The sequence below is a fragment of the Pituophis catenifer genome, unplaced genomic scaffold (assembly GCF_029215685.1).
Source record: "Pituophis catenifer annectens isolate HBS135680 unplaced genomic scaffold, rPitCat1.0.hap2 SCAF_266, whole genome shotgun sequence".
Classification (NCBI taxonomy): domain Eukaryota; kingdom Metazoa; phylum Chordata; class Lepidosauria; order Squamata; family Colubridae; genus Pituophis; species Pituophis catenifer.
The window spans coordinates 15,469-40,993 of NW_027257146.1; the positions used below are offsets into that span (position 1 = coordinate 15,469).

Below are 25,525 nucleotides of genomic sequence, written 5' to 3' on the forward strand. Positions count from 1 at the left end.
ATTTCACAATTATTTCTTAATATCAATTATTTTCTTGGTTGAACCAATTTATCATATCTTATTTCCTTGTTAATCATTTTACCATTTTACCAAAAGCAATATACACTGCTCAAAAAAATAAAGGGAACACAAGCAGAAGACATCCGAGATCTGAATGAATGAAATAGCCTTATTAAATACTTTGTTCGTTACATACAGTAGTTTTGTGTTCCCTTTAATGGTTTGAGCAGTGTATTTCTCCAAATTTATTTTCCACATCACCTTTTTAAAATAGAAATATCTTATTCCATTTCAATTTCATTTAGATTTTCATTTCTTAACTCTCCTTCTTCACCATCCCTACAAGACAGATCTGGTCCGAAGACTCCCCAACAGCGGTTTGTCTGGCTGGATTTTCGCCAGGCTTGTCAGAGCCTGCTATTTTCCAGTCAGTCTCGCCACAATGCTTCCGGTTCTCCAATCTAGTATAGATTGTAAATTCATCGATATATATTACTTTTATTGAGATTCTTCTCCCTCCCTCCCTATATATAAATAATTAAAAATGGTTTGTCATGAGAATAGAATTAGAATTGGAATTGGAATTGGAATTGGAATTGGAATTAGAATAGAATAGAATAGAATAGAATAGAATAGAATAGAATAGAATAGAATAGAATAGAATAGAATAGAATAGAATAGAATAGAAATGGAACGGAACGGAACGGAACGGAACGGAATGGAACGGAACAACAGAACAGAATAGAACAGAACAGAACTCACTTCTTTATTGGCTAAGTGTGATACACAAGGAATTTGTCTCCAGTGCATAAGCTGTCATTGTACATATATGCAAATCAAGTGATAAAATCTTGATAATAATAAAAATAAAATAAATGTATGGGGAAGGCTGCTTTGAAATGTCATATTAATATACACAAAAGATTAAATGTTAAAGTAGGATTTATTATATAGTTTTAAAATGGAAGGTTATTTTGAAATGTTATATTAATATACAGACATAAGTATGGGGGAGGAGAAAAAATGGCAGATTATCGATAAATTGGGAGTTATAATAATATTACTGTGTTAAATCAGAAGTTATTACATAGTGTTATAATGGAATGTTATTTTGAAGTGTATGGTAAGAGGGGGAAGTAATAATATTAATAATATCACTAGGAGTAAGGGTCAGTATTTGGAGGAGGGAGTAAGGGGATGGTAAAATATTATATAATCTGTTATGTATTAGGTTTTTATTTTGAAGAAGTCATAGGGGGGAGGGGGGGAGGGGGTGATGAGGGGGGGTTAGGGAGGAGGGGGGGGGGAAAAGGGGGAAAATTTGTAATTGAAAACTTTTTCAATAAAAAAAATAAAAATAAAATAAAATAAATAAATACAATAAATAAAGGTAACAATAAAAGTAAGATCTACAAATATAAACCCATACACCTTTTCCTTTATAAAGAAGGCATGTGAAATACCCATAGTCTATGGGAAGGAGTGAGAAGATTCAAACTGGGTGAGGATTCTAAGAGACCCAAAGAGCCCAGCCTTAGGAAAAATTGGTTTCTAATTCACATTTTTCCAACTCAGAAGCAGTCTACAATATGCAGCATTAGCTCATTTTCTAATCCATTTATTCCGCTGGAAACCCACTTTCATTATTAAATAAAGACACACCCATTTGTATGAAATCCAATCCAGTCTACATTGGGATTTAGTCACAAATGGGACAAACCAATGAAATGTTGTCTAATTGATCATTGTATCTTGATGCACAGGTTCAGATTTGCAAAGGCCACTTGGGGCAATTTTGGAGCACATTAGGATCAAGAACTCTTTCCCCGGCCCTGTGCATGGCCTCAAATCTTGATGGAAGCCAATTGGCCATGGGACACCATTCAGATGGCATCTGGATCTACAGCCAACCTTGGCGTAAGACAATTATGGAAATTTGGAAGTTTTTTCTGGAGGCGTGATGCAGTTTGATTCCTTTATTTATTATGGGGAACTGTGGCAGAACCTTCCTTCCCTCCGTCCTTCTCTCCCCGCTTCCCTCCCTCCCTCCCCTTTGTTCATCTACTCCCTCCCTCCCTCCCTCCCTCCCTCCCTCCCTCTCTCTCTCTATTTATCGCTATCGATCTATCTCTATCATCTATCTATCTCTATCATCTTTCTATCTATATCTATCTATCTTTATCTATCTCTAAATCTATTTAGCTCTATCTAGCTCTATCGATCTCTATCTTTCTATCTCTATCTATCTCTATCTTTCTGTCTCTGTCTCTGTCTCTGTCTCTCTGTCTCTGTCTCTCTCTCTCTCTCTCTCTCTGTCTCTCTCTCTCTCTCTCTCTCTCTCTCTCTCTCTCTCTCTCTATATATATATATATATATATATATATATATATATATATATATATATCACTATCTATCTCTATCTATCTATCTATCTATCTATCTATCTATCTATCTATCTATCTATCCATCCATCCATCCATCCATCCATCCATCCATCCATCCCTTTCATTCCCAATTGTTTGATGCCTGAAACAGAACATCAGTCTTTATTACTTGAAGTGTAGAAATTGTATTTAATTTTTAGCCTCATGGATGCTAATCCTAATTACTGGCTCTTTCAGTTGAAGTTCTACATAATGATCAATGTCCTAGATGAACTGTAATTTGGGTCAAAAGAAATAAGTGGAAGCCTAATTTCCTGGCAAAACTGCCCATTGGAAGAACAGCCCAACCCACAGTTGCACAAAAGCCCTCCTGGCCACAACTGCCATTTGATGTCCGAGCAGGAGTCGTGAGTCCAGAAGAACCCCCAAATTATGCACTGGGTCTATTTGGGGCAGTGCCACTCTGTCTAAGACCAAAGGTGGCAATTCTCCATGGACCAAAGAACCCCAAACCCAGAACGACTCAATATTGCCGGGATTCAGTTTCCACCCATTGCTCCCCATCCAGCCCCTAACAGGTTTTTTGTCATTACAGTATGAAACCTTAAATATTTTTTAAATCTATGTATGTTCTTTCATTCTTGTAGGCTTTCAGACAACCCCGATTCATTTGCAAGGAAGCGATGTGGCTGTCTGTAGCCTGGCCTGGTTACACCATATATTTTTGGTTGCGGGCCTTGGCGATGGGTCTCTTCGTGTCTGGAAGACTTTTGAGAGCAGCTCTGATTGCTGCCATCATTTCAAGGCTCACGAGAAAGCTGTGATGGGCCTTGGGGTGTCTGATAAACTGGTGGCTTCTGTCTCAGGTGAGTCCAAGGGGGATTGCTTGAACCAATCAGGGGTTTCTTTGAGGACTTCAAGAACCAGAAACGATTGAGCAAAGAAAGGGAGACGCTCCCGGGAGGATTCAATGAAATTCACATAGAAGTATCTGGCTAACCTTGTTTAGGCTTGATAACTAAGTAGGATTCAGCTTAGTTGGAACTACCGTATTTTTTGGACTATAAGACATACGGAATATAAGATGCACCTAGCTTTTTGGGAGGAAAACAAACAAACAAAATCCTGCCTCTACCTCCCAGCAATTTGCCTCCTTGCAGCAAACAGCTTGGTCAGCTTCAGCACAGCCTGATTTAGCACGAGCAGCTGATTGTCGTTGGATCTGCCTCCCGGAATACTGCCTATCAGCTGTTCCAGGCTGCGGGGATCGCAGGAGGAGAATGGGGTTTATATTTGTGTTTAAAATATCAATATCCAGATGGTTGTTAGGTTAGAAGAAGGAGATGTTGGAAGAATTCAGGTTGCCACATGTTCTGTGAAACCACCAAAAGAAATATATTGCCCTAAGTTACAAATGTATTGATTTCTCTTCACTTTTACCTTCATCTATATATTTCTTTTTCCAGATGATTTCACTGTTGGGCTGTGGCTTTCAGAGACCCTGAGACCAGGACTTGCCTTGGACGCCGGCATTTCACCACTCTCCATCCTCCGTGGTCATACTTCTGGGGTAACCTGTTGTGCCTTCAGCCTTGACGGCAATTACCTTGCTACCGGAAGCAAAGACCGGGTAAGGTTATCCTATGACCTTAACCCAAGGGCAGAAAAACTTTAGCATGTGCCAAAGATGGGAGGAGCTTCTGGGGTACAGCTTCCATGTCACACCCAATTTGCCCCCTGAAACTCCAGTCCAAGAATATTGGTGCATTCATCAGTTGTGCAGTAGAATGGTGAGACTCCATCTCCTAACAAATGTCTGCTGGAATGGTTTGCTCACCTGGTCACCTGCTTAGAATCCCTCATAATCTATTAATCTTTCTTGCCTATGAGAAATGAGTGCCTAAGAAAGTAGGAAGAAGGGACTGGAAGCTAAAACATATAAAGATTGGTTGCTGGAATTGGGTATGTCTAGTTTAATGAAAAGAAGGACTAGGGGAGACATGATAGAAGTGTTTCAATATCTCAGGGCTGTCACAAAGAAGAGGAAGTCAAACTATTCTCCAAAGCACCTGAGGGCAGGACAAGAAGCAATGGGTGGAAACTAATCAAGGAGAGAAGCAACCTAGAACTAAGCAGAAATGCCTGACAGTTAGAACAATGAGTCAGTGGAACAACTTGCCTCTAGAAGTTGTAAATGCTCCAAAACTGGAAGTTTTAAAAAAGAGATTGGATAACCATTTGTCTGAAATGATACAGGGTTTCCTGCCTGAGCAGGGGGTTGGACTAGAAGACCTCCAAGGTCCCTTCCGACTCTGTTATTCTATTCTGTTCCGTTCCATTCCATTCCATTCCATTCCATTCCATTCTACCCTACCCTACCCTACCCTACCCTACCCTACCCTACCCTACCCTACCCTACCCTACCCTACCCTACCCTACCCTACCCTACCCTACCCTACCCTACCCTACCCTACTCTATTCTATTCTATTCTATTCTATTCTATTCTATTCTATTCTATTCTACTCTACTCTACTCTACTCTACTCTACCCTACCCTACCCTACCCTACCCTACCCTACCCTACCCTACCCTACCCTACCCTACTCCTATCCTATCCTATCCTATCCTATCCTATCCTATCCTATCCTATCCTATCCTATCCTATCCTATCCTATCCTATCCATTTAGAAGGCAAGATATGGACTGTGGTGAAAGAAAGGCTGTTTGGTAAGAAAGGAATAGGGCAAACATGGCTGCAGTTCTTTGCTTTGTACTCAGTGCGTCTCTTCCCAATCTCAGGCCTTGTTTCTATGGGATGTAAGGGACCCTCTTCGGAAGACTCCTTCTCTCTTGCGCTCCCTGCTTTTCTGCCACCAGGACTGGATTTCCAGCTGTGCTTGGATTGGCACCATGTTGGTGAGTTTGGGGAAATGCATGTACTTCTGGGCTCCTGAGGAGGAGAGTCCAGAAGGGGATAGGTTAGTTTCTGTCACTGACCAAGAAGGAGGACCCACCACCTAGCCATTGACGTAGCGTTTTCAAGTTCACTGTTGTGAATCAGTAGGAAAAGAGAGCCAGGTTAGAAACCAGGAGACGGTGAGTTCTAGCCCTGTTTAGCCATGAAAGCTGGATGGGTAACTTTGGGCCAATCACTCTCTCTTAATCTCATTCACCTCACAGGGGTGGGGAAAATATTAAGAGAAGGAGTATGAGGTATATTCATAGCTTGAGTTATTTCTAAAATTTCTAAAAATGGGAATATATCTAAAAAAAAAATAAAATGTGTGGCAGATGGGAACTTTCCTCTGAGTCCATCAAAGAGTCCATCCATTTTCTTACAATTTATTTATTTATTTATTTATTTATTTATTTATTTATTTATTTATTTATTTATTTATTTATTTATTTATTTATTTATTTATTTATTTATTTATTTATTAAATTTTTATACCGCCCCCTCTCCCGAAGGACTCGGGGCGATGAACAGCCAGAATTAAAAACACACAATACAAATATTAAAATACATTAAAACAAATTAAATTATCTTTGGCTTCTCCAATTTTAAAACCCCTTACCCATAAAATTCACCCAATTAAAATTTTAACCCAGCCCGGCTTGCTGAAATAAAAAAGTCTTCAGGGCCCGGCGGAAGGTCCGGAGGTCCGGGATTAGTCGTATCCCTGGGGGTAGCTCATTCCAGAGGGCGGGTGCCCCCACAGAGAAGGCTCTTCCCCGGGGGGTCACCAGCCGACATTGCCTGACAGACGGCACCCTGAGGAGACCCTCTCTGTGGGAGCGTGTTGGCCGGTGGGAGGTTATCGGAGGCAGAAGGTGGTCTCGTAAATAACCGGGTCCTAAGCTATGGAGCGCTTTGAAGATGAGAACCAACACCTTGAAGCGCACTCGGAAGACCACTGGAAGCCAATGCAGCTCGCACAGGAGAGGTGTCATGTGGGAGCGCCCTGTCGCCCCCATAAGTACCCGCGCGGCCGCATTCTGCACCAGTTGGAGCCTCCGAGTGCTCCTCAAGGGGAGCCCCATGTAGAGAGCGTTGCAGTAGTCGAGGCGGGAAGTGACGAGGGCATGAGTGACCATGCATAGGGAGTCCCGATCCAGAAAGGGGCGCAACTGGCGTATCAGGCGAACCTGATAGAAAGCCCCCCTGGCCACGGCCGTCATATGCTCTTCTAAAGACCGCCGTGCGTCCAGGAGGACACCCAAGTTACGCGCCCTCTCCGTGGGGGCCAATGTCTCGCCCCCAATAGTCAGCGATGGCACCAGCTGACTATATCGGGACGCCGGCAGCCACAGCCACTCAGTCTTGGAGGGATTGAGTCGGAGCCTGTTCTTCCCCATCCAGACCCGCACGGCCTCCAGGCACCGGGACATCACTTCAAGGGCATCGTTGGGGTGGTCTGGGGTGGAGATGTACAGCTGGGTGTCATCAGTGTACAGATGGCACTGCACCCCAAAACCACGGATGATCTCGCCCAGCGGCTTCACATAAATGTTAAACAGGAGAGGCGAGAGGACCGACCCTTGTGGCACCCCACAAACCAAGTGCCTTGAGGTCGACCTCTGCCCTCCAGCCAACACAGACTGCGACCGGTCGGAGAGATAGGAGGAGAACCACCGTAAGACAGTGCCTCCCACTCCCAACCCTTCCAACCGGCGCAGCATGATACCATGGTCGATGGTATCAAAAGCCGCTGAGAGGTCTAATAGGACCAGAACAGAGGAGCAGCCTCTGTCCCGAGCCCTCCAGAGATCATCAACCAACGTGACCAATGCCGTTTCCATGCTGTACCCGGGCCTGAAGCCGGACTGGAACGGATCTAGATAGACGGTTTCATCCAGGTACTGCGGGAGCTGTCACGCAACCACACTCTCAACAACCTTCGCCAAGAAGCGAAGGTTGGAAACTGGACGATAGTTTGCTAAAACAGCTGGGTCCAGAGAGGGCTTCTTGAGGAGGGGCCTCACCACCGCCTCTTTCAAGGTGGGAGGCAAGAACCCCTCACTCAAAGAAGCATTTATAATCCTCTGGAGCCAGCCTTGTGTGACCTCCCGGGTAGCCAGCACCAACCAGGAGGGACACGGGTCCAATAAACATGTGGTTGCGTTCAACCTCCCCAGCATCCTGTCCACGTCCTCGGGAGTCACAGGGTTGAACTCATCCCAGATAACCGTCTCAAGACAGACCTCGGACAACCTGCCTGTACCTACCCAGTCAGAGTCCAAGCCTTCCCGAATCTGAGCGACTTTATCGTGCAGATAATGCGCAAAATCCTCAGCACGACCTTGCAAGGGGTCTTCCCGCGCTCCCAGATGGAGAAGGGAGCGAGTCACCCTAAACAAGGCAGCTGGGCGATTTTCTGCTGATGCGATAAGAGCGGAAAAGTAATTACACTTCGCCGCCTTTATCGTCACTAAGTAGGTCTTGATATAAGACCTCACTAGTGTACGGTCAGATTCGGAGCGACTGGCCCTCCAACTACTCTCTAGGCGTCTTTTCCGGCGTTTCATCCCCCTCAGCTCCTTGGAGAACCAAGGAGCTGGGCAGATTCGGCGCCGGGTCAGAGGCCGCGAAGGCACGACCCGATCTAAAGCACCAGCGGCCGCCCTATCCCAGGCGGCCACCAGGGCTTCCGTCGAGTCGCGCGCCAGAGTCTCAGGAAATGGCCCAAGCTCCATTCGGAACCTATCAGGATCCATCAGGCGCCTGGGGCGGAACAACCTGATCGGTTCCGCCTCCCTGCGGTGGGGCATAGCGGTCAGGAAGTCAAGTCTGAGGAGAGAATGGTCTGACCATGACAAGGGTTCAATAACTATATCCCCTGTATCTAAGCCATTCAACCACTGATCAGAGACAAAAACCAAGTCCAGCGTGTTTCCTCCTTAATGTCTGCTGGGTTTGCCTAGACCAGGGGTATCAAATTCAATTTAATTGAGGGGCACATCAGGGTTGTGTTTGACCTTGGGGGGGCCAGTGTGGCCATCTTGACGTCACTTGTGTTAGGGGCGATGTCACTCCTGGCGTCCAGTGCGCTCTGCCAGCGAAAACGGGCTCCCGAGCTTCCATTTCCTGCAATCCTCTGCCATGCACAACCCTCCCAAGTTCTGATTTCACTGGCAGAGGCTCTGCAGGCTGGTCCTTCACTGTTTCCAGAGTGGCCCAGAGGTGGGTTTCAGCAGGTTCTGACCAGTTCTGGAGAACTGGTAGCAGAAATTTTGAGTAGTTTAGCGAACTGGTAATAAAAATGGCTCGGGAGTTCATGGCTTCCATGATGGCCATGGACCTGACCCAGTTAGTTCATGGCCCTACTCACAGGGGAGGTCACACTCTGGACTTGATTTTTGTCTCTGGCCAGTGGTTGAGTGGTCTTGTTATAGGGGATATAGACATGGAACCCTTGTCATGGACTGACCACTCACTCCTTCACCTGGATCTTCGAACCGCTGCCCCCCGCCACAGGGAAGCGGACCCAATTAGATGGATCCGCCCCAGGCGCCTGATGGATCCTGATAGGTTCCAGATGGAGCTTGGGCCATTTCCTGAGGATCTAGCACATGACTCGGCCGAGGACCTGGTAGCCGCCTGGGATCGGGCGGCTGGTGGGGCCTTGGACCGAGTCGTGCCTTTGTGGCCTCTGACCTGGTGCCGATCCCGGGCAGCTCCTTGGTTTACTGAGGAGCTGAGGGAAATGAAGCGCTGGAAAAGACGCCTGGAGAGCGGTTGGAGGGCCAGTCTCGCTGAATCTGATCGAACACTGGTAAGGTCGCATATTAAGGCCTACCCAGTGGCGATAAAGACGGCAAAGTTTAATTACTTTTCCGCCTCTATTGCGTCATCAGGGAATCGTCCGGCCGCCCTGTTCAGGATGACCCGCTCCCTGCTCCATCCGGGAGTGCAGGAGGATCCCCTGGAAGGCAGGGCGGAGGATTTCGGACAACACCTGTATGACAAAATCGCTCAGATCCAGGGGGATTTGGACTCTGACTGGGTAGATCAGGGCAGGGTGATGAGGAATAGTCTTGAGAATGTTACCTGGGAGGAGTTTGATGCTGTGACTCCCGATGATGTGGACAGGATTTTGGGGAGACTTAGTGCGGCCACATGTTTACTGGACCTGTGTCCCTCCTGGTTGGTACTGGCTTCCCGGGAGGCTACACGAGGCTGGCTCCAGGGTGTTATCAATACTTCGTTGAGTGAGGGTCACTTCCCCGCTGCCCTGAAAGAGGCGGTGGTGAGGCCTCTCCTCAAGAAGCCGTCCCTGGATCCGGCAATATTGGCCAACTACCGTCCTGTCTCCAACCTTCGCTTCATGGTGAAGGTTGTTGAGAGTGTGGTCGCGCGACAGTTTCCACAATTCCTGGAGGAAACATCTTATCTAGATCCATTCCAGTCGGGTTTCAGGTCTGGGCACAGCACGGAAACGGCATTGGTCGCGTTGGTTGATGATCTCTGGAGGGCTCGGGACAGGGGTTGCTCCTCTGTTCTGGTCCTGTTAGATCTCTCAGCGGCTTTTGATACCATCGACCATGGTATCATGCTGCATCGGCTGGAAGAATTGGGGGTGGGAGGCACCGTGTTGCGGTGGTTCTCCTCCTTTCTCTCCGACTGGTCGCAGTTTGTGTTGGCAGGGGGGCAGAGGTCGATCTCGAGGCCTCTCATTTGTGGAGTGCCGCAGGGATCGGTCCTCTCGCCCCTTCTGTTCAACATTTATGTGAAGCCGCTGGGCGAGATCATCCGTGGCTTCGGGGTGAGATATCACCAGTACGCTGATGACACCCAGCTGTACATCTCCACCCCAGGCCACCCCAACGATGCCCTTGAAGTGATGTCCCAGTGCCTGGAGGCTGTGCGGATCTGGATGGGGAGGAACAAGCTCAAGCTCAACCCTTCCAAGACTGAGTGGCTGTGGCTCCCGGCATCCCGATATAGTCAGTTGACTCCATAACTGACTATTGGGGGCGAGTCTTTGGCCCCCACAGAAAGGGCTCGCAATCTGGGAGTCCTCCTGGATATGCAGCTGTCCTTGGAGAAACATCTGACGGCTGTAACCAGGGGGACCTTTTGTCAGGTTCGCCTGATTCGCCAGTTGCGGCCCTTTCTTGATCGGGATTCCCTGTGCACAGTCACTCACGCCCTCGTCACCTCTCTACATGGGGCTCTCCTTGAAGAGCACCCGGAGGCTCCAACTCATCCAGAACGCAGCAGTGCAGGTAATGACAGGAGCAGCATGGCGCTCCCATGTAACACCGCTCCTGCGCGAGCTGCACTGGCTCCCGGTGGTCTTCCGGGTGCGCTTCAAGGTGTTGGTCATCACCTTTAAAGCGCTCCATGGCATAGGGCCTAGCTATCTTCAAGACCGCCTGCTGCTACCGACGACCTCCCATCGACCCGTGCGCTCCCACAGAGAGGGCCTCCTCAGGGTGCCATCAGCCAAACAATGTTGGCTGGTGACCCCCAGGGGGAGGGCCTTCTCTGTGGGGGCACCTACCCTCTGGAATCAGTTGCCCCCAGAGATAAGGAGAATCCAAGACCTCAGTGCCTTCCGCCGTGCCCTTAAAACCCACTTTTTCCAGCAAGCCGGGCTGGCTTAAGAAGAAATTTTTAAATGTTTTAATTGGTTTGTGATTTTTAATTTTTGGGCCAAATTTATATATATTTTAATTGTTTTTTTAATATTTGTATTTCATGTTCTTTTTTTTTTTATTGCAAAAGTTTTACAATTACATTTTCACCCCATTTCCCCTCCCCCCAGCCCACCCCAAACTCCCCAACCTAACCCTCCCTAACCCCCCCTAACCCTCCCCTCCCCCCCGGACTTCCACAGAATATACTCCCATCAAAAAACCCCTTTATATAAAACCTGAACCCCTCCATCCCCCATAAAATTTTTCATCTTCACAAAATTCAAGTATTTCTATCTTAATATAATATTATCAATGAAAAGCTATTTGATACTTGCTAGTTTGATATTTGTTCTGCACATAATCTATCCACTTTTTCCATTCCCATGTATTTCATGTTCTTAATTCTGGCTGTACACCGCCCTGAGTCCTCAGGGAGAAGGGCGGTATATAAATTGGAAATAAAATAAAATAAATAAAATAAATAAAATAAAAATTATGACTGGCCCCTCCCCCATCTATTCTCTGCCTCCCAAGTCCCAACTGATCGGGAGGAAATGGGGATTTTGCAGTAACCTTCTCCTGGAGTAGGGTGGGAATGAAGATTTTTTTTTTTAATTTGATTTATATGCTGCCCTTCTCCGGAGACTCAGGGCGGCTTACAGTACTTTAAGCAATAGCCTTCATACTTTTGTATATTTTATACAAAGTCAGCTTATTGCCCCCACAAACTGGGTCCTCAATTTACCTACCTTAGAAAGGATGGAAGGCTGAGTCAACCTTGAGCCTGGCGAGATTCGAATTTACTTTAATTGCAGACAGCTGGTGTTAAATTACAATGCATCAGTCTGCTGAGCTATCCAGGCTACTGTAAAAGGATATTTTACAGTATCATTCCCCTGCCACACCCACCAAGCCACGCCCACCAAGCTACACCACGCCCACCAAGCCACACCACGCCCACCAAGCCACACCCACAGAACCAGTAGTAAAAAAGTTTGAAACCCACCACTGGGGTGGCCTCACAGACCGGATCTAAGCACCCAGTGGGCTGGGCTTTGAGTTTGACACCCCTGGTTGTTGGACCAGGACATTGGTTAGGATGTTGGCCTTTGTCGACTGGAAGGTCGGCAGTTTGAAACTCAAATATCATGCGACAGAGTGAGCTCCTTGTTTTGGGGGGGCTCATGTTTATGTATATTAGAGGTGGAGACCCTTTGAGAGCTGTATGCAATGAAATTTCATTTTAATGTATGTTGATTAGCATACATTTAAAGTGACAAAGTTATTCTGTTCTTGCCCCAGTTCCTGAAAACCTAACAGTTTGAAAGCATGCAAATGCAAGTAGATAAATAGGTACCACTTTGGTGGGAAGGTAACAGTATTCATGAGCCTTGGCTTATAGTCATACCCCCCAAGTCAGACATCCTCAAAAAAAGGGGGGAGGGGGAGGGAAATGGAACTAGGAAACTACATGACTAAACAGAATAAACCTTTGCCTTTAGTTTAATATTTCTAAAGGGTTTTTTTTCCTGTATTTCTAACTTCTCTTTCTGACCCTTGTCCTTTTGGCAACAGCTCTCTGGCTCCAATGATGGTACCGTTTGTCTCTGGGATACGACAACTAGTGAGTGTGTCCAGAAATTCTTGGGGCACCAAAGCCCAATCTGTGGTATTACAACTGAGGTAAGGGGATAGGCCAAAGGTATGTCTGCCTCCCCTCCACAATTTTTCCTCCTTCTCCAATTTTTCCTCCTCCTTCTGCAAAACTAAGACATTTCAGTGATTCTGCAAAACAAAAACAAGGGAAGGAAACTCAGAAAGGAAACCAATGAGAACTCTGTAAAGAAGTGCAAAGAGTTTAGAATTGGAAATCACTTTTGGAGGGATTTGAAAGAGGCCATTTTGATCTCTCCAGAATTGATCCAACACTCTTTTGAGTTCAAAAAAGTTGTTTCTGAGTTTAACACGATCCCTTTGGGACAGCCTCTTTCAAATTCAGAACAAGCCATTTTGAGGTTCAAAACATTGGGGGCCCTTCTAGAATGCTGTCTCTGTGGATGGGGATGGAACAGAAAACAGCTTTGTATTCAAGGCCATGTTTAGAAAAAAAAAGTGAATAGTGTCTTGGAGAAGACTTGAAACAAACACAGTGATAGGGATAAAAACTTTTTAACCTGATGCTTGAATCTTTAAGGACTGAAATTGGCCTGAAATTGTTTTTACACAAACGCACAAACAACCATACAATGTATTTTTTCTGAACAGAGTATTGGCCGGTTCACAAATGTAAACAATTTTTAGTCATTTCCAACACAATTTATGTATTCCCTTTTTGCCATAGTATGTATGTATGTATGTATGTATGTATGTATGTATGTATGTATGTATGTATGTATTTAGCGTATGGCTGGTCACACACAATATTAAAACACTTCATTTTTACAGGTTAAAACAATTAAAACAATTAGAAAAAGAGTAGTAAGAAAACCTAAGAGGAAAACAGAAATAACATTTCAGAGTTTAATGTCGAGTTTGGAGATCCAGTCAGTAGCTGTCATTGTTACGCGGAGGAAGTCCCTAAAATCTCCTGAATACCTTCTGTTAGAGTATTCCCTCACTATATGTTGGATGGTCTGTCAGGGGCCCCCGCAATCGCAATTATTCTCTCTAATTTTTATAAACCAATATTACCCTTCATCCTAGCCTCTAATCTTAATAAAATCAATTTTTTCCCTTTTCATCTCTAAATTAAACCCCTTAAATTTAAAATCCCACAACCTAATATATCCAAAATAATACAATCCAACATCTTAATAAAAATCTCATTTCTTTCAATAATAAACCAAATTACTTTATACAATACATTTCCTTAAATCTTAACTCTAATTTTCAATTACTTGTCAAATATATGTATTCCAAATAATACAATCCAACATCTTATTAGAAGTCAGTTAATTATATAGTATTACAATCATTCATTTCTTTCTGTTGTTTTTTTCCAACTATGTTAATCTTTTCTTATTAGATACAATAATAAACCAAGTTACTTTATACCATATATTTCCTTAAATCTTAACTCTAATTTTACTTTGTCAAGTATAAGTCTTTATACCTCTTCAAACAACATCTTAATCAGTTCTATTTTCGCCACAATCTAATTAATTCATAATATAATATCATTTCCACTTTTTTTATTAAATTCCAAAAATGCAATTAAAAATATTCTAATTATTACAATTTCCCCAGTTACAATTAAAAATATTCCAATTGTTACAGTCTCATATATTAAACTCATTCATATTTCTAAAACTTATTTCAATTCATTCATACTGCTTAACGCCTTGTAAGCCACCCTGAGTCTCCGGAGAAGGGCGGCATATAAATAAAAAAATAAAAAATAAATAAAAATAATACATCCATATATTTTTCCATTATTTTATATTACTTAGTTAATATCATAATCTCAACTATTATCTTTTCTAGCATTCATTATATCTATAAATCTTACTTCAATTCATATTTCAATTCTAAATATATACAACATATTCCTCTTTCATTCCTTTCTCCCTTTCTCTCATTTTTTCTTTATTTTTTTCTTTTTCTTCCCCCCACTTTTTTTTTGTATTTGAAAATCCTGAACTCTTCTGTTTTGCCCTGTATTTTCCGTTATTTTCCATCCATTTTCCCTCTTTCTTATTTTCCCACTGTTAATCCCAGTGTAATCATTTAAATTTTTTGTATTCTTTCTGTTCCACCCTTTTTTCCCTCTTTGTCTCTTTCCACCCTCGGCCTGAAATTGTTATTTGCAATTGGATTTACTATTTTGTATAATCTTCACAATTCCAGGTGTAAAAGTCAGCTTGTGCGGTGAGATGGGTGGCAAACAAATTGAATGGATGGATGGATGGATGATGTTATGTTGTATCCAGCTCAACCAAAAGCATCTTCACAAGAGTATAAGAAAAGTAATATCATATTGGAAGCAATATATTGAATATACTGTGCAGAAAGTAGTATTATTATTGTTGATAACTAGTATACAGGTAGTCCTCGACTTTGGTTAGTGACCATTTGAATTTACAATGAAAAGTTCAAATGGTCTTTGAAACGGTCTGAAAAAATACGACTATTTTTCACAGTTATGACCATTGCAGCATCTCCATGATCATGTGATCAAAATTCAAACACTCGGCAACTGACTCATATTTATGATGGTTGCAGTGTCCCCAGAGCCATGTGATCAGCTTCTGACAAGCAAGGTCAATGGGAAAGCCAGATTCACTTAACAACCATGTTACTAATTTAACAACTGTAGTGATTCACTTATCAACCGTGGCAAGAAAGGTCATAAAATGGGTCAAAACCAGCAGTGAAATGCACTTACCTTCACTACCGGTTCGGAAATGTGAGCGTGCATGCCTCTTCTGTGCATGCGCAGAAGGGGATATAATGACATCATGGCGGGTGGGTGGAGCCTCCCGCCTCTGGCTCTACCAGTTTGCGCGAGCCGGATAGATCCGGCCAGATTTCATCGCTGGTCAAAACTCAACAACTGACTCACTTAGCAACATAAATTTTGAGCTCAATTGTGATCGTAGGTTGAGGACTACCTGTTCATATACTTTTGAGAAGATGCTGTTTTCCACTTCCACCATTTAGTAGTAGAATTGGTACAGTAATTATTTCTATTAACTGTGGCTAATTCATGGTAGATACTTTTTCCTCAGTTTAGATATCTACTTCTCGCTTATTTAACTGGCTTATTTCTTTCTAAATGAGTTCTGATGTGGGACATATCAACTATTATCCTGGTGGGGTCTTCTGAGAATTGTGTTTCTGCACCGTTCTGAAGGGTACCCCATTTGTAAAATCTACTCTGTGTTGCAGCCAGCTGCAAGACTTTTTGGATGTTTCCAGCCATTCCCACAGAGCAGTTGCTACACACATATCATGACTCTAACTAGGCCTGACCATGCTTCTTGTTTTATTCCTCTGAACTCTTCCTTTTCTGGATCCTTGCACAGAAAGACCATGTCATCTCCATGGGCAGAGATGGGCTTCTGATAACATGGAACCTCCAAGGAGTGGAAGAAACTCGGTTCTTGGCTCACCCGAGTCAGACCAACCATTGCATTGGCTTCAGGGATCCATGTAAGAGATTTCTTGGCACTGTTTTGCAAAAAACGTGATTCTGTTTTGGAAGACAGGGATTGGCGAGGATGTGAAAGTCCTATCTGCATTGTTTACCCTGTAATGCAAATGAATAATTGGTTGTGTATATTTATATATCGGGGTTTAATTTTGATGCAGATGATGCTTCAGTTTGTGAAAATATACATTAAAATGTATCTTCCCTTAAACCCAGAGACAGACAGACACAGACATTACATTTTAATCTAATGGTTTGATCTAGTGGTTAATGCACTGGTTAGTTCTACCTTAGGCAAGAAAGCTGGCTGGGTGACTTCAGGCCAGTGAGTCTTTCTCAGCCCATCTCATCACACAGAGTTGTTGTTGTGTTGAAAATAGGAAGAGAAAAGTGTGTTGGATATATTCATTACCTTGAGCTATTTTTAAAAATAATAACTCAAGGATAGAAATAAATAAATAATCTTGCAGTGAAGTTGAAGTATTAAAGGAATTAAACAGAAAACTTTGTCGCAGAGCAGGGCTTCATTGAGGGCTGCATCAGGGTCGTGCTTGACCTCAGGGAGGTGGAATTGGGCGTGGCCAGTTCGACATCACTCGTGATGGGGGGGGCACCTTTGGTGACCAAGTGCTAAAGCAGGACTTCCCCTCAAACCAGGAGTGAAATCAAGCAGGTTCTGACAGGTTCTGGAGAACCGGTAGAGGAAATTTTGAGTAGTTCAGAGAATTGGCAAAACCCACCTCTGGCTGGTCCCAGAGTGATGTGGGAATGGAGATTTTTGTAATATCCTTCCCCCAGAAGAGGGATGGGAATGGGGATTTTGCAGTATCCTTCCCCTGCCACACCCACCAAGCCACACCACGCCCACCAAGCCACGCCCACAGAATCAGTAGTAAAAAAAATTGGATTTCACCACTGCCTCAAACCCTCCCTCACTCTCATTATAATCTTCCTTCCTTCCTTCCTTCCTTCCTTCCTTCCTTCCTTCCTTCCTTCCTTCCTTCCTTCCTTCCTTCTTTTTCCTTCCCTCTTCATTATCCTTTCTTCTTCCTTCCCCTCTTATTTTTCCTTCTTTGCTCTCTTCCCATCTTCCCTTCTTTTTCTTTGTCTCTCCTCTTTCCCTTTCTCCTTTCCTGTCCCTTTTTCAATGCTCAAATGCAAAAGGAGAAGCATTTCTCCTTTTGTTTTCTCTTTTGTTTGTTTTGCTAGCCCTCTGCCCACAAAAACGGAGCATGCGGCCCTCCTGTGCTCCATTTTTCCTGGCAGAGGGACCACAGGCCATTCCTCTGCTGTTTCCAGGCCAGCCCCATGGGCTAGATCTAATCATGCCATGGGCCCACAGCAGTGGTGAAATGTAAAATTTGTTACTACCGGTTCTGTGGGTGTGGCTTGGTGTGTGTGTGTGTGTAATATAACTGGATGGGTGTGGTCAACTTTTTTTTTTTCTTTTAAAACCATTTTTTCGGCCATTTTTTGGCCAAAGAGGTTGTAGAAAAAATGCTTTTAAAAGCCTCTGCCGATCAGGAAACTCAGCTGGGATTGTCAGAGGCTTTTAAAAGCATTTTTTTTACAACCTCTTCGGCCGAAGAGGTTGTAGAAAAAATGCTTTTAAAAGCTCTGACAATCCCAAGTGAGCCGCACGATCATCAGAGGCTTTTTTTTTTTTTTTACTTTTAAAAGCATTTTTTCGGCCAAAGAGGTTGAAAGAGAAAAAATGCTCTTAAAAATAATAAAAAAAAGCCTCTGATGATTACACGGCTCAGCTGGGCATGGGGATTTTTGTTACCAGTTCTCCAAACCACCCGCCTCCATTGCTACTGGATTGGGCAATCCGGTCCGAACTGGGAGCATTTCACCCCTGGCCCATAGGCCTTGAGTTTGGCACCTGTGTCATAGAGTAGTTGGATGTGCCTTTCCCATAGGTTACTTGCTGTACAGTTGGTATGAAAGGCTTCTGTTTCTATCCTCCGCAGGGCAGAAAGACTTTATGTTGGCTGCAGCCGGTGCTGATGGCACTGTGAAAATTTGGAGACCCTTGACGGTAAGAAAGGAGGGGAAATCTTTTTCTTTTTTTCTTTTAAAGAACTGTGGTGGTTGTGCAGTAAAAATAATAGGGATCAGTTCTTCCAGGCAATTTGAAATAAAATTAGGTTACAGCTTGAGAGTTGTAATGTTGATGCATTAGAAAATATTGGTTGAAATGCCAAAATTTAGTTTTACTGGTGTTTATTTTTCTTGTCAGGCCTGTTTTTGCGAAAAAAAGTAGCGCACAGAGGGTTTTGGAGGCCTGCAGATGCTCCTGGGGACTAGGGGAGGGCAAAAACGCCCCTGTTTTTGTGAAAATCGGGTGAAAAATGGACCTGTTTTTTGCAAAAATGGAATGAGCAGGGCAGGGCTTCGAGAGGCCAAAAATGGCTGTATTCAGTGTATAAGACGCACCAACATTTCCACCTTCTTTTAGGGGGGAAAAAGGTGCGTCTTATACTCTGAAAAATATGGTATTTTTCTCCAGTTTTTCACTCGTGTGATCATGCCTTTCATTGCGTCCCTTTTATTAACTCCTTTCTGGTTATTTGCAGATCGAACAGCCTCAAGTCCTTTTCGGACACTCTGCTTCTGTCTGTGCGGCTGCTGCTACCTCATCGTCTTTCCTGACCATCTCCAAAGACAAGTCAGCCCGCATATGGGCAGTCCCCAAAAACGATGGTAAGTAATGTGTCATGATAAATGCCTAACTACTATATCTCCCTGATCACCCGGACCTTCAAGGGTTAACTGACCACATATCCCATAATCCCTGTAACCACTCCTTACCTCTTTGCCCCTCCTCCTGGGTACAAAAGGTCCTACCACATGGTCCACAGATTATTCCAGATGTATACCTGAAAGAGAAAGGTACAAGGTCAGTGACCTCCAGTACCACCAGATCGATAATAAAGCTACAGAAAAGAATTGGAGTCTGTCTTTGAGTTATTGGGCTAGATCCAGCGTTTAACAAAATGGTAGCAGAGGTCGGTTGCCCATAACTCCAGACAATGACTGAACCCAACACCTACCCTGAAGAAGCAAACAGAGCACAGACCAGAGCTCTTACCAAGAAGATGGCTGAGAAACTTGCAACCAAAGCCACAGCCATGGAGGAGACAGAAGCTGGAAGCGAACAGAACTCCAGCCTGGACTCACAATCAGATGAAGAGGAGCCATCCAAGGAAATCACCGCTCCGGAAGAAGAAACAGCACAGAAAATGAATAAATTCAAACTCTCCATCCTGAAACTGATGGAGGCAAGCAGCGACAAAGAAAACCTCATCGCGGATCTTCAAAGCCTCTTCGAGCAACAAGAAGCAGCGATTGAGGCCCCAAAGACCACCGAGAGAGAAAAGCCAGCAAAAAAGGGTAAGCCACCCCAACCTGATGATCCTGAGCTGGCAGAATCCATTTTCGCGCCCCCTTCCCGGCGGCCATCTTGGGACGAGCACCAGCCAATGGGAAGCCAGGATTTGAATCCCTTGGCGCGAAAATGCCCGAACCCCGAAACAGACGAGGGGGACTCAGAAAGCGACTACGAAGAGCCCGACTCTGAAAGCGACCACGAAGAAACCACAATCACTCAGAAAAAGACATCTACCGATCTCGAGTTGCAAAAGGCAATCGAGACCATCACCGCTGCCCTAGGCTCCGCTTTCGAGCCTCCTGCGGCACCCAATAAATCAAAGAAAAATCCTGGAAAGCACAAGAAGGCCAGGACAACCAACAAAGACCAGGCAACCGAGTCACAGCCAACTAAAAACACCGCGCACACCAACAACCGGCACAAAAGACCGCCCACCTGCAGGAAGAATCAACCGCAGGACTTGAACTCGCCACCCGCTACACCAACAACGCGAGGCCCGAGGGAGAAGAGAAGAACCAGCTACTCACCAATGCCACGACATCCATCAGGCCAGTCCACGCGACCAGGGACCAGCGACCACGAGGGAGGATCCGCCGCCGCCATTACCGCCGAGCCGCTGGGTGCAGGGAATCCTCAACCTACGACCTCCGCTGCTGCCGCGCCTCCGACCCGCGAAAGTCCTCGACTTGCGACCGCGTCGCCTCCTCACCTTCTGCCCTTCTTCGCCGGGGATCCGGCCATCCAGCAGTGGTGTCCACCTTCAGGAGGAATCTTCGGACCCACCGGGGGTGGGTCCATCCTCCCACCGACAGGCCTAGGCCTAGGCCTGGGAGCTCCAGCAACAGGAACCTCACCCGATGGACTCCAGTGCGGAATGAGTTTCGCGCATGCCCAGTACCTGCCTGTAACAAGAGAAGCAAGTTACATAGATCCAAGCAAGTACAGAATGGCCACAGACATCCCAAAGCCTTATTGTGAGTTTAATCACATTTTGGACCATGGACAGCTCCCCCCAGTAAGTAACCTTACTAACATTTCTGGGGCAAATTATGCCAATTTGCCAAAATTGCAGTTAGATGGGGGTAATGTTATAGAATGGAGCCAACAATTAAGAGTTGCTCTCATGAGAGAGAATGCATTGTTCCTAGCTAACAGACCTCCCCAAAAGCCCTGGTCACTGGAAATTGACTGCATTCATCACAGGGCATTTTGTATCATGTTAACCTCCATTCCCTCTGCTATGTATCCATCTATTGAGGACAATCTAACTGTTTATGATGTTATGCAAAAACTATGTAACCTGTTGCAGAGCCACTACCACTAGACTATCTAGGGAGTTCCACTCCACCAAGCACAAGACAGGGGTCCCCATGAGTGAGCACATCTTAAAGATGAATGCTGCAAGGGCAGAGCTCATGCAGAGGGGGGAAATCATCACTGAAGAGAGCATGATAAGCATAATCATAAACTCTCTTGATAGCAGTTGGGACAGCTTCATAACCCAACTAAATAGCCTCAGCTTGCAATACCTAACACTAGGCGCACTGACCAGTCAGCTCGTTGCAGAGGACACTCTGAGGAGGGAACACCAACTATCCAAAAGGGATCCCAGACCCACGAAGAGGGTGGATTTCCAGGATAGGGCCAGGGATACCTCAGAATGTTATTCTTGTGGGTCAAGGAACCACTTAAAGAGGGATTGCCCCAGGGACCATAGGGACAGGGGACAGCACGACAGTAGAGGGGGGAGATCACCTGAACACAGGTACCCAAAGGAAAGAGGGCGAGGGTGGTCACCCAACCCCAGGAAACACCACGAGCGCAGAGACCACTCCAGGGACAGTAACTCTGGCTCCATGTACGGGATCAGGCACGATGACCCAAATGACAAACATAAGATAGAGAGAAACACATGGCTTCTGGATTCAGGGGCCACAAGTCACACTACTTGTAACCCAGAGCTGCTAGACTCACTCACAGAAGTAGACTCAGAAATAAAGGTGGCAAACCAAAGCAAGGTCAAAGTAGTGGGGAAAGGAAACGTACACATCACACAGATAGGGGATTTAAAAGGGGTACTGTACGTACCAGAGATTCCCCACAACGTGCTAGCCATCACAAAGCTGACACGGGACACAAACATAGAAATAAAATTTAAAGATGGAAAGGCACACTTGATCAAGCAAGGGAAAGAGATAGGAAAGGTAACCATACATGAGGGACTTCCCTCCTTCACACCCAACGCAAGGGAGGAAGAAGGCATTGATACCAACATGAACCACAAGGTAGATAAGTATCCAGAAATAGAGGGGGTGCAGCAAGAGGCAGGATGTAGCCATGAGAAGGCAAACAAGTCTGTATCTATCGGCAAGCCATTGCATGATAACTGCGCCCACCTCCTCCACAGGAGGCTGGGACACATAAGCTTCCCCATTGTAAAGAAAATGACGGAATGTACCGAGGGTCTCAAAGTAAAGAACTGTGAAAACTACTTGGAGTGTTCGGTCTGTAAGCGTTCTAAGATCAAGGTTAAGGCCATCCCCAGGGGATCCAAACGAACCACGGAATACCCCTTCCAATTGGTGCATATGGACTTGGTAGGGCCAATGAAACCCTCTGTAGGACATAGGAAGCGATTCTTCCTCACAATTGTGGATGACTACACTAGATACGGGTATGTCTACTCCCTCAGACACAAAAACGAAGTGTTCCAAAGGTTTAAAGAATTCCACAGGAGAGTAGATATGCAACATAACATGAGAATAAGGCAGATAATGACAGATAGGGGCTCAGAATTCATGGCCAAAGAATTCACAAGGTGGCTGAGGGAACAGGGCATAGCGCATTACACCTCTTCACCTTTCTCCCCCTTTCAAAATGGAGTCTCAGAGAGAAAGAACGGGGTGTTGCAAACCATGATGAGATGCGCCCTGGAGGATGCTGGGATGGGACAGCATTTCTGGTCAGAGGCATTACGCTACGCTAATTACACCCTGAATAGACTGTGGTCAAGCTCTATCAATAAGACACCATACGAGATGCTATACAACAGAAAGCCCAACATTGCACACTTACACATATTCGGCGCCCCAGCTGATGTCCACATTCCCAGACAATTAAGAAAGAAAGGGGAGAAATTATCAAAAAGATTGAGATTCATGGGTTACGAACCGGGCACAAAGAGCTACAGATTTGTCGACAACAATAACCGTTTTGTGGTTTCCAGATCAGCCAGTTTCCACGAAAACGCAAACTGGTCGAGGGTACACTCCAACGACATCCCAACCAATAGGGTCACGTTCGAGCATGGCCAAGGGGAAAGGGAGGTCAGAGAGGTCACAGGGCACAAAGCCAACCATCGCAAGGCAAGCGTCAAAGATTGGAAAGAAGGGCATCCTTCGCTGAAGATAGATGACCTGACAGACAAAGAGGCAGACAACATGCAGGAAACCGAGCCAACCCCCAGCAGGCCAATCAGAGAAACCAGAAACAAGCTACCAAAGAAGCTAGAGGACTACGTTATGGCCATCCACAACACCCATTTCACGCCCAGCTCATATGAGGACATCCTTGGGCTCCCCCAGGAAGAGAAAGAAAAATGGATGTCTGCCATGGAGAAGGAGATGGAGAGCCTAAGGAACCTCCAGGTATACTCACCTGCCCAAATTCCAGAGGACAAAAAACCAATAGGAACCAAATGGGTGTTCAGGGTTAAGACATTAGAGGACAACAAGGTCCTATACAAGGCAAGACTAGTCGCTCAGGGTTTCGCCCAAAGATACCCCGAAGACTATACAGACACCTACTCGCCAACCGTCAGGGCGGAGAGAGTCAAAAGCGCCCTGGTGGTGGCCACCATCCTGGGCTTGGAGGTCTTCCAATTCGACGTACAAACAGCGTACTTGCACGCCGAGTTCGATAAAGAGATATACGTTAAAGCGCCACCTGGGTACAACGAAGGCAAGAACCAAACCTGGCTGCTGAACAAAAGCCTGTACGGGCTCAAGCAGTCAGGCAAAAGGTGGTATGACTGCCTAGCCAAGGCCCTCAGATCCATGGGCTTCGAGGCCACCTCAGCCGACAAATGCTTCTTTACGAGGAGAGAAAACAACACATTCGAAGGTGTGCTCGTTTACGTGGACGACATCTTGTACATCAGCAAACACAAGGACAGATGTGACAAGTTCGCCACTTCTCCTTAAAGTCACTTGGAAAGATCGATAGATACCTAGGGGTCCAGGTGATAAAAACCAACAAGGGTTTCCGCCTCTCCCAGAGAGAAAAGATCATCGAGCTGCTGTCCAAATGCAACATGTCCGAAGCAAAACCCAGCGAGACCCCCATGCAACCTGAGTTCCTGAAGACCATGTATGAGGAATCTGAACCTTTCACAGACAATAAGTTGTATAGATCAATGATAGGGTCACTGCTGTACATATCCAACTGGACCAGGCCCGACATCGCCTTAGCCGTCAATCTGCTGTCCAGGCATGTAAGCAAACCCACGGTAACACACTGGAACGCCATCAAAAGACTACTTAGATATTTAAAATTCAGTGCGGATGCCCTACTCTGCCTAGAGCCAGAAACATCCGAGAAACCAAAGCTAACCTGCTATGCTGACGCTGACTGGGCTGGGGACATAGAGTGCAGAAAAAGCACCTCCGGCTACGTGCTACTACTCAACAATTGCCCCATCCATTGGTACACTGGAAAGCAAAAACTGGTGGCCACATCAACTACGGAAGCAGAATTTGTTTGCCTATCAAAGGCCGCAAACAATTTAGTATGGTTCGATGACCTGCTCTGCGACATCTGGGCTGAACCCTCATATCCAATAGTTATCCACGAAGACAACAAGGCAGTGATAGAGATCTCTAGGGCCGATGCCATAGGTCAGCGTTCTAGGCACATTGACATTAAATACAAACACGTCAGGCAGTTTTCAGAGATAGGTTTCATTAAGGCAGTACACTGTGACACAGAGGAGCAAACAGCAGATATTCTCACTAAACCCCTGCCACATAAACAGCATGCTTACCTCATGTCAAAAATGCGTGTTTACTTGTAATTCATGCCTGTATCTGTGTATTCTCTGTATGTATACAAACACTGCCCCAGGTACCCAGTTAGGCATTTAGAGGGGGTTTTGTCATGATAAATGCCTAACTACTATATCTCCCTGATCACCCGGACCTTCAAGGGTTAACTGACCACATATCCCATAATCCCTGTAACCACTCCTTACCTCTTTGCCCCTCCTCCTGGGTACAAAAGGTCCTACCACATGGTCCACAGATTATTCCAGATGTATACCTGAAAGAGAAAGGTACAAGGTCAGTGACCTCCAGTACCACCAGATCGATAATAAAGCTACAGAAAAGAATTGGAGTCTGTCTTTGAGTTATTGGGCTAGATCCAGCGTTTAACAAGATGGGTGTCATGATCCTAGCTAACAACCCCAAGCAAATCAAAACTCTGAGGTTAAAGCAGGGGTGAAATTCACTTCCCTTCCCTTCCCGTTTGCAAATGTGTACACACCGCGCATCCACAGAGGCTGAAACCGTCGTAAAAAAGGGACTTCATGACGTCCATGCAGATGGACGGAGCCTCGTGCAGCTGCCACTACTGGTTCACCCGAGCCGGATAGAACCAGCTGAATTTCATCCCCGGGCTAAAGTCTTCCTCTAAGAACGTCTTTATTGGGTACATCATATTGGCACGATCAAATGGAAAACCAACTCTAAATGTTTCCCGCAATTTCAGTATAATTAAAATAGGAAATAACTCCCTCCCCAAAAGTCACAAGTCATGTTGGCCAATTAGGTTAATTGGCTGGCTCTCCAGGCTCTCCTTCCTGTCTCTATTCACCACCTGTAGAGATGACTTTGGTTCCCATGAGAAAGTTCTGTGTTTAGTCTAGCAACACATTTTGTCCTCCTTCCCTCCCCCTCCCCA

The 25,525-nt window shown here is 45.3% G+C and overlaps 1 protein-coding gene across 1 annotated transcript in view; it reads left to right on the top strand.

The window, feature by feature from the left end:
• TEP1 (telomerase associated protein 1) overlaps positions 1-19,848 on the top strand; it is a gene marked incomplete at its 3' end in the record, with an annotated part of 35,202 nt that extends 15,354 nt beyond the window's left edge. The window contains exons 11-19 of the mRNA XM_070956629.1: positions 1,764-1,917; positions 3,032-3,250; positions 3,851-4,014; positions 5,184-5,300; positions 12,600-12,707; positions 16,049-16,175; positions 18,147-18,214; positions 18,753-18,879; positions 19,714-19,848. Of these exons, the coding sequence (XP_070812730.1) occupies positions 1,764-1,917; positions 3,032-3,250; positions 3,851-4,014; positions 5,184-5,300; positions 12,600-12,707; positions 16,049-16,175; positions 18,147-18,214; positions 18,753-18,879; positions 19,714-19,848 (1,219 nt within the window). The remainder of the gene's footprint in view (positions 1-1,763; positions 1,918-3,031; positions 3,251-3,850; positions 4,015-5,183; positions 5,301-12,599; positions 12,708-16,048; positions 16,176-18,146; positions 18,215-18,752; positions 18,880-19,713) is intronic.
• Positions 19,849-25,525: the final 5,677 nt, after the last annotated feature.